The following is an 8,477-nucleotide window of genomic DNA, read 5'->3' as shown; positions in this document are numbered from 1 at the left end:
TGTTCCAACAATTCACCTCCCGGACGACTCAGGCGCTTGGGCAGGAGGAGAACTCCTGCTGTCGGGAGGAATCCTGTGTTTGGAGCACTGGCTGAAGCAGCACGAGAGGCTCATCCCCATCCCACGTGCTCTGCAGAGCCCACACGGTGCCTTTGCTGGCCGTGGTGGTTTGCAGGCAGCACTGACCACTGTCTCTCTGGCTAACACTTCTGTAGGACTCTTCCACGTGGTGCTGCAGAGTCTGAAGGAGCAGCAAGTCCTGCCAGCTCTGCTCTCTGCCCTGTGGGCCCGTGCAGCACTGCTCAGGGAGCAGCTATCCAGGCTCTCCTCTCACTCCTGCCTCGTGCTTTGCAGTCACTGTTTGCTCCACAGCACCTTGGCTGGGCAGTCAGGCTGCATGGGGAGAACCTCCACCACAGCCACTGGCTGCAGCTTCTTCAGTGGGTAAACAGATCTTGCCCTTCATTCAGTCCTGTCCTGGACATCGCCCCAGTCCCAGCGTGGTCAGACCTGAGAAGCTGCTGCTCCTGGAGAACAGGCCATGGAGCACACACAGACTTCAAAAATCCTTTTAGTGTGGATTGTTCAGTGAATCTGACGTGGCCTGTCAAGACTGACACTGCTCCAACCTCAGCACTTCAGGAGGAAACACCTGGTTCTTATCTCTTCATCTTTCCTTTTTCTCTTTTCTCTCCCCCCTCTTCTCCACTTCAGAGGTGCAGGTCAGCTTTGAACTACCTACTGGACTTCACCTGCACCTCCCAGGCTCCTCTGCAGGCCCCTGGGAGCATCTGGATATCAAGGCAGAATGCCAGATATTCTGTGTTCTTGCCAAAGGTTCTCCCTGTCTGTAAGCAAAAGGCATGAGGTACCTGCACACTTAGTCCCCTCTGCTTCCTGCTGCCCCTGGAACTATTTGAATTACAAAGTCTGAGGCTTTTTCCTTACATCCACACCTTGTTCAGTGCATTTAGTCTTCAGTAACTACAAAACAACCAGACATTCACTTTTTGGGAGACCTGACTTGTTGCTTCCCTCCTACCCGAGGGAGGAGGAGAGGGACAAACTAGGGGGGTTGGAGTTAGAAACAGCCATTCTCTTTCTGTCTCTATTGAAGTAACTCATACCATAGTGGCAATGAACCTTCATGTTCCTGTGTCTGGGCCAAAAGGATTTTTATGGCTGAGATTGCACAGATACTGTTAAAAAAGGAAAGTTAAAGTTTGGGTTTGTCACATGAGTTTTAGTGGTGAATTTTTGTCCCCTGGTTAATAAGAGAATTATTTCTAAAATGAGCCCAACACATTCAAAGGAGAAGTAGGATGACAAGGGAGGGGACCTAGCAACCTTTGGAACAGGCAGAGGTATAGACACATAACTATTCTAATTTGTGCTGAAAACTTCATGTACTGATAAATAACTTCTACTTGGCTGCATGAAACATTTTTGTTCATGTTTCTCTGTTTGTGATTGATTTTCCCCCCCCATATTTTATTATTTTTCCATGTCAGTCCATTCCCACCTTCAGCCCATCTTCCTCATCCATAGCATTTCCCTGTTCATTTTGCCCCACTGCATCTTGTCTGCTCATGGTTGGTAGCAGACCCTGCAGCACGGCCTGCATGTGGCTCCTCCTCTCGTGCTGGCATGTGATGGTGGCACCGTTGTGTTCTCTTCCTTTCCCTTTTCACTAACAGACGCAGACCAAACTGGAGCATGCCCGCATTAAGGAGCTTGAACAGAGCCTGCTCTTTGAAAAGACCAAAGCTGACAAACTCCAGAGGGAGTTAGAAGACACTAGGGTAATGGTTTTCACTATTTGAATCACGAGACTGGTTTGTGCTGGGGACGGTTCTGGTGGCACAGCTGCTGGTGCAGTGGGTGCTGAGCAGGGCCCTGTCCTGCCACGGGCAGTGCCCTCACCTTCAGACCTTAGCAGTCACTCTGAGCTTCAGTGTGTGTGTGTATCCATGTGTGCTCCTCCTTCAGGAGAATGCAGGTAAGATGTCTTCCAACTGCAGAATTAGTGCCTGAACCCAAGAGTAGCGAGGTGGGACCTGGAGTTGCCATACAGGGATGTTCAGTGGTTCATTTTAAGTAGCAAAGTTCATTATAGAATCACAGAGTCAATCAGGCTGAAAAAGATCTGGAACATCATCGAGTCCAACCTATGACCCAACACCAACCACTGTGTCAGCTGGACCATGGCACTGGGTGCTCAGTCTTCCTTACACACCTCCAGGGATGGTGACTCCACCACCTCCCTGGGCAGCACGTCCCAGTGTCAATGCAAAATGGCCAATTAAATCCCCAAACTGACAATTAAATTCCCCAAAAGTAAGGCTGACTATACCAATCCCCTGAACGCAGCGCTTGGGGTTTGGTGTCTGAGCCCTTCAGTGGTTGCTGTGCCACTTGCTGTGCTAAGTCATGGTGTGCACTGGCTTTGTGGTGCCTTTTTCCCAGCCATGACACAATCCAAGTGGATGTCCTGCAGCACTGGCTGTTCCTGCCAGAGCATTACTTACTGCCCTTACCCTGTCCTGGGCCAGATGTTCAGCAGATGTCAGTTCTTTAGGAGCTACGCACACACGTGGGGATTTCTGGAGGTTGGGGTGGGATGAATGCGAAACCAGGATGGATATAAAGCCAAGAGTGTGCTCTGTGATAAGTGCTCTTAAAGAGCAATGGTAGATAGGTAACCTATTTCCCAGGATGTTGGTATATTAAGGAGGTGGAAGCAATAACTTTGTGATCAGCATTAATTCTGGTCGCTTTGCACAGCACAAACTGCATCAGCAGTCAGCGAAAAGCTCAGAGCTCACTGGGAACACAGTGGAGCAGAGAGCAGGAGTCGGAGGATTTGGAGGCTAAAAATGTGTTTGCCATTTTCTCTGGCATCTTGTGGCTGATGGGAGGTTAATCTGGAAGCAATTGCTTCAGCACAAAAAGGCCCCAAGGTCCTTGGTTGTGTTCCAGTCTGCTTTAACATGGCCCCCAGAAACATCCTGCTGCCCCTCGGCACTGCACATCATCAGCTTGTCAGTCCTTCAGCAGTTGTCACTTCTAGGTAACTCCAGAAAATTAATCCAACTAAACTAGGTAGAAAATAATGTGTGTAACACAAAGCTCTGGACATTTTTCCTTCCTGAAAGCAACTTGCAACACTCAGTGGATTCTTTTCAGTGAGGCCTCAGTGTCTTTGTGTTAAGTGTCTTTCCTAACTCTGTTCTCTCTCAACGTGCTGTTGATCACAGGTGGCCACAGTGTCGGAGAAGTCTCGGATCATGGAGCTGGAGAGGGACCTGGCACTGAGGGTGAAGGAAGTAGCTGAGCTTCGAGGGAGGTTAGACTCTAGCAAACACGTGGATGACGTGGACACTTCTCTTTCCTTGTTGCAAGAGATCAGCTCTTTGCAGGAAAAAATGGCAGCGCTCAGCAAAGAGCATCAGAGCGAGGTGAATTCGCTGAAAGAGAAGTTTGGCACGAGTGAGGAAGCATTGCAGAAAGAGATCAAATCCCTTTCGGCTTCCAATGAGAAAATGGCGAAGGAAAACGAGTCCCTGAAAACTAAGCTTGACCACGCCAACAAGGAGAATTCAGATGTGATAGAGCTGTGGAAGTCCAAGCTGGAATCTGCCATTGCCTCCCATCAGCAAGCCATGGAGGAGCTGAAGGTGTCCTTCAGCAAAGGGGTGGGGGCTCAGACAGCAGAGTTTGCAGAGCTAAAGACTCAGATCGAGAAGATGAAGTTAGACCATGAAAATGAAATGTCCAATTTAAAACTGAAGCAGGAAAGTGAGAGATCTCATCATTTGAAAGAGGTCGAGGCACTCAAAGCCAAACTGTTGGCAGTCATGGAGGAGAAAGAGCAAAACCTGGAAAGCCTGAAGAGCAAACTGGAAAGTGTGGAAGATCAGCATCTAGTAGAAATGGAAGACACTTTAAACAAATTACAGGAAGCTGAAATAAAGGTAAAGGAGCTAGAGGTACTGCAAGCCAAGTACAGTGAACAAACCAAAGTTATTGATAGTCTTACATCACAGATCAAAGCTGCTGAAGAAAAGCTTTTGGACCTTGCTGCACTTGAGAAAGCCAATTCTGAAGGTAAATTGGAAATCGAGAAACTTAGCAAGCAGCTTGAGGCAGCTGAGAAACAAATTCAGACTTTAGAGACTGAAAAGGGTGATGGAATTAGCAAGGTTTGTATCCACATCCATCCTTTTGTTTCTGTTCTCCTTTTCGTTTGCATCTGTACTGTTTTAATCTGCCACAGCAAAGACATCACAGGAGAAATGAGTTGTGCTGAGTGTGTATCTCGGTGCCATCTGAGCAGGTTTGGAGGAAGTGTGACCTGGGCCATGTCTCAACAGGTTCCTAGTGCTCCATCTGCACAGTGAGCCAGAGGAGAATGTTCCTTCTGTGCTTCCTGGCACAGCCTGGGCACTCCTGAGCCCAGAGCTGCTGGCATGGCAAGGTGGTTTGTGGGCTCGTTTGGGAGAAGAACCCACACGGCCTCAGCTTTAGCTGAGCTGAAGGGACTTGTAATCAAAGACGTGTCGTTCGCGTCTCTGCCTCTCACCTGGCAGGGTGACGGACGGGGCTGTGGAACCCCAAGGAGGCAGTCAGGGTGCTGAGGCTCTCCCTGATGGTGCTGCCAGCAGTGCCACAGCTGCCAGGGGACACATCTGCCCCAGACGTCTGGGCTTTGGGTGGAACAGCTCTGTGGAGCTCCTTCCTCCCCTGCAGCTCGGGGTCAGGTTTGAGACACTTCCTTTGGGGGTTCCCCTGGCAGATGAGCTGTATGAGTGCTGGGAAAGCAGCTGGGAGGAGCTTTCCCAAACCCTTCTCAGATGGTGCCAAGGGACTACATTTCAGCTTTGTTTCTGGGTATCTGTACTACCCCTCAGAGCCTTTGGGAAGATTCCATCCCTGTGTGTGTTGGTCTGAAGAGCCAACCGAGGCACAAAGGCTGAACAAATCAGTTAAACCAATAGAGAACCAAAGCTGCTAATTCAGCTGGTGCTGTAACTTGGTTGTGAAATCTTGAATGTACTCAAAAATATGTGATACTAAATAATGGCAGGTATTCCCTGTGGATTCCTAGAGAAATTGTAATCTTTCAAATCCAGTCCAGGATGGAATCACTGCTGTGATGTACGAAGTCATCCTTGGAAATCAGCTTCACTCGCTTAACACATCCCGTTTTCTCCTTCAGTTTGTTTTGATTTTTCATCTCAGAGTGATTTTAATGTTCTAATTATTTCTTTCAGCCTCATCTGTTAATTTTCCTAATTTTTCATTCATATTTGTCATTTTGTTTTGCTCCATTTCATCACCTTTGTTAGGCTAGTAATCTGGCCACAGAACTGCAGGGCAAAGAGCAAAAGCTTCTTGACCTTGAGAAAAACTTGAGTGCAGTAAATCAAGTTAAAGATTCTTTGGAAAAGGAACTTCAAGTTTTGGTGAGTAACACCCAAAAATTTTGCCTTTACTCTTTGGATTTTGGGTTGATGGTGAGAGTGGAAGTGAAGCCTGGGGTCAGCCCTGACCAGAGCCTTTCAGAGCTGCTGTGCAGCAGGCCAAGGGTCACGACTGGTAGGATTTGCCTCAGGATGGAGAAGGTTTCACCCGAGCCCTGTGTGCTCAGGTGCTTTGTCCTAGCAGATCCATCTGGTGGTGGATTGCAGGTGCAGTGTCAGAGCAGCCTGTGCTTGATTTCCATTGCTGGGAAGGGCCACGTGGCCCTCTGTAGCTGCTGCACAAGTTAACACTTGCTGCACGCACCTTCGAGAGATTTCTGAAGGCATTTTTGATCTGATTTCTCACTATGCAAATGTAACTACATTTCCAAGTGTTCTGTAGGGGGGTAGGATTTTCCTGAGGAACTACACTGGAGTTAGGAACAAAACCAGGTTTTTGGGTGCACTGTCCCTGTCATAAAATCCTTCCACAGCCAACAGTACTGAAGTTGATGGAAGTGTCTCACTTACCTCCCTCAGTGTGCTCCTTGTTCTCTGTGTCTGGAGTGAATCCTGCTGGGTGACACTGGGAGGAGGGTGGTCCCAGGGTTGCAGATGTGCACTCTGCAGCCTGTGAGCACCAGGGATGGAGACCCCAAAGTCTTGTCTCCTGCCCTGGGCTCTGTGGCTGCGACAGCAGTTTGGGTGTTCGGGGACTTGCTTTGTGGGGCTGAATTCATCTGTGCTAAACTGCAGTGCAAAAGCTTCAGATCTGTTTATGATAAGAGCAAAGATGTCTGTGCTGTGCTTGAAAAATACCTGGTAGAAGTTCAGTGGTCGCACTGTACTGTCACAGCCAAACCTCACCTGAAGGTTTTATCCCTTTTCCAGAAAGAAAAGTTTATTAGTGCAGCTGATGAAGAAGAGAAAATTCAGCAAGCTATGCAAGGTATGTGCTGCCAAACTGACAGCTAAAGAGCTGCAGAAATGCAATGCCCACAAAGGGTTTTTAACACTCTGGGAGTTACAGCAGCTTCGGTGGCTGTGGGAGGGACAGGATTGCTGGCAGCCTCCTAGAGAGTGACACACCTGCAGGCAGGTGGGATTGTCTACACTGAAGTGGTTGCTGACTTTGTTTTCTGAATTTTCCTTGCCTAGAATCAGTGAGAAAACTAAGCCAAAAAGAAGAGCAGTTTGCACACATGTCTGCAGAAATGGAGCAGCTGCAGTCTAGTTTGACTGGTAAGGCAGAAACAAAAAGGAATGTTTGGAACAGTGTTCCCTCATGCACAGTCTCTAATGCTTCCACACGTGCCTGTGGCTGCAGAGGGAAGCCCTTTTGCTGGGAAAAGCCAGAGTCTGTGGCTCTGGGAGCTGTGACCCAGCACGTGATGCTGCTGTTCAGGAGGCAGTGCAGCTGGGCCGAGGACTTGCTAGCTGAGCATATTCCAGCTCAACAGCTCTTGTTTGGCATCCCAGCAAACCCACCCTGTGGTGCTGGTCAGGCCCCAAAGGCTCAGAGGCCAGGCTGGGGCACTGCACACACGACTAGCTCCTTCCCAGCAGCCTTGCCCGGAGCTGCTGTGTGCTGTCTGGAGGTGTCTTGGGTCCTGTGTGTTCTCTGCTCACCTGGCTCAGGGCAGACAGCCTTGCTGTGTCTCTAGGTGTACCTCTCAATGTGGGCCCAGCCTAGACAGAAGTCAGGTAGGACTCTGTGCCCTGAAGGAAACTTCTCGTCATGGTGTTGGGCCTGTAGAGGTGATACCCAGAGCTGCCCTTGCCCTTGTGCCTGGGCCGAGTCATCTTCTCACTGTAGCTCCATGTTGCCTTTGTTGTTCTGCTGCTGAGTGGTCTGAGCTGCAAGATGTGCAGGTCTCTCACTCCACTGCTTGCTTACCCTCAGGTATGGGCAGGACTTATACCCACTTCTCATGGCCTGAAGTGAATCCCATCTGAAACAAAGATTTCCTGCTCGTTGCTCTTTGATATTTCTGAAGAGTACTTAACCTTTGGCTGCAGTTAACAGTTCAAAACTCAGTTTTTAAAGGGCTGATTTGCAGGGTCTGTAGCATCAATATTGCTCTATTTGCAGTGCCTAACTATCCTCTAGCTGTGCCTCTTAAATTCACCAGACTAACAACCTTCGTTTTGCTCAGACATGGAGAAGAAGCTGAAGGAACGAGAAGAGCGGGAGCGGCAACTGGCGGAAGCTAAAGCCAAGCTCGAAAATGACATTGCAGAGATCATGACGTCTTCAGGAGACAGCTCTGCCCAGCTCACGAGAATGAACGACGAGCTGAGGCTGAAGGAAAGGTAACTCACCACTGCCACAGGAGCTCTTGGCTCCCACTGCTTGTCCCGTGGTTCTGTGATGTCTGAGCAAGATTCTTCCCAGCGTCACATTGATATGACAAGTGAACTTACTCCAGCAAACTGAATTCATCAAAACAGTGTCCTGGGAGTGGTCTGAAGAGCATCTAATGCTTCTAATTCTACAGTTCTTACGTAACCTGCTGCTCATGGCTCAGAGTAAAGGACCTTCTTAGTGATTTGGACTGTTTTGTGGTTGTACTTCTTGTTGTTTGATTATCTGATAAGCTCAGTGAGTTTGGATGTATAAAGACTTGGGTCACATTTTTCTCCAGCAAGAGAAAATGTGCTTTGTTTCCAGTAAAAATTGATGTACAACAGTTGTTCTTGCCCTTTAGCAAGCCCCAGACTTGGGGCAAAGTAACAGGCTCTGCACATGAGCAAGGAGCAAGTGCTTAGTGTCTGCCCTGTGTGTATTCCACACAGCAGGACATTCTCTGTGTGTTAATTAAATCTCTCTAAGTGCTTGGACAGAATACAGAACCTGAGCAGAATTTAGACTCTTTGATCTCTGTGCTTGTTGTGCTCTCAGCAAAAAGTAATGTTCTTTCACTTGGTCGTTCTAGGCAGCTGGAGCAAGTACAAGTTGAGCTCACAAAAGCCAGTGAAAAGGCTGCTCAGCTGGAGAAAAACGTGGAGCAGACA

At 48.6% G+C, this 8,477-nt stretch overlaps 1 protein-coding gene across 3 annotated transcripts in view; it reads left to right on the top strand.

Moving 5' to 3' along the window:
* The window catches only part of CLIP1 (CAP-GLY domain containing linker protein 1), a 31,795-nt gene that overhangs the window by 17,242 nt on the left and 6,076 nt on the right, over positions 1-8,477 (top strand). For 2 of the 3 annotated variants that reach the window (XM_009071834.1, XM_009071833.1), the window contains 7 exons: positions 1,698-1,802; positions 3,258-4,202; positions 5,349-5,465; positions 6,354-6,411; positions 6,621-6,704; positions 7,619-7,775; positions 8,399-8,477. The exon at positions 8,399-8,477 is cut by the window's right edge and continues 81 nt beyond it. In XM_009071834.1, the coding sequence (XP_009070082.1) occupies positions 1,698-1,802; positions 3,258-4,202; positions 5,349-5,465; positions 6,354-6,411; positions 6,621-6,704; positions 7,619-7,775; positions 8,399-8,477 (1,545 nt within the window). The remainder of the gene's footprint in view (positions 1-1,697; positions 1,803-3,257; positions 4,203-5,348; positions 5,466-6,353; positions 6,412-6,620; positions 6,705-7,618; positions 7,776-8,398) is intronic. The other variant, XM_009071835.1, reaches the window with a different exon arrangement.

This window comes from Acanthisitta chloris, unplaced genomic scaffold (assembly GCF_000695815.1).
Source record: "Acanthisitta chloris isolate BGI_N310 unplaced genomic scaffold, ASM69581v1 scaffold19493, whole genome shotgun sequence".
Taxonomy (NCBI): domain Eukaryota; kingdom Metazoa; phylum Chordata; class Aves; order Passeriformes; family Acanthisittidae; genus Acanthisitta; species Acanthisitta chloris.
The sequence above is the reverse complement of the archived record's forward strand: the minus strand, read 5'-3'. Positions and strand labels throughout refer to the sequence as shown.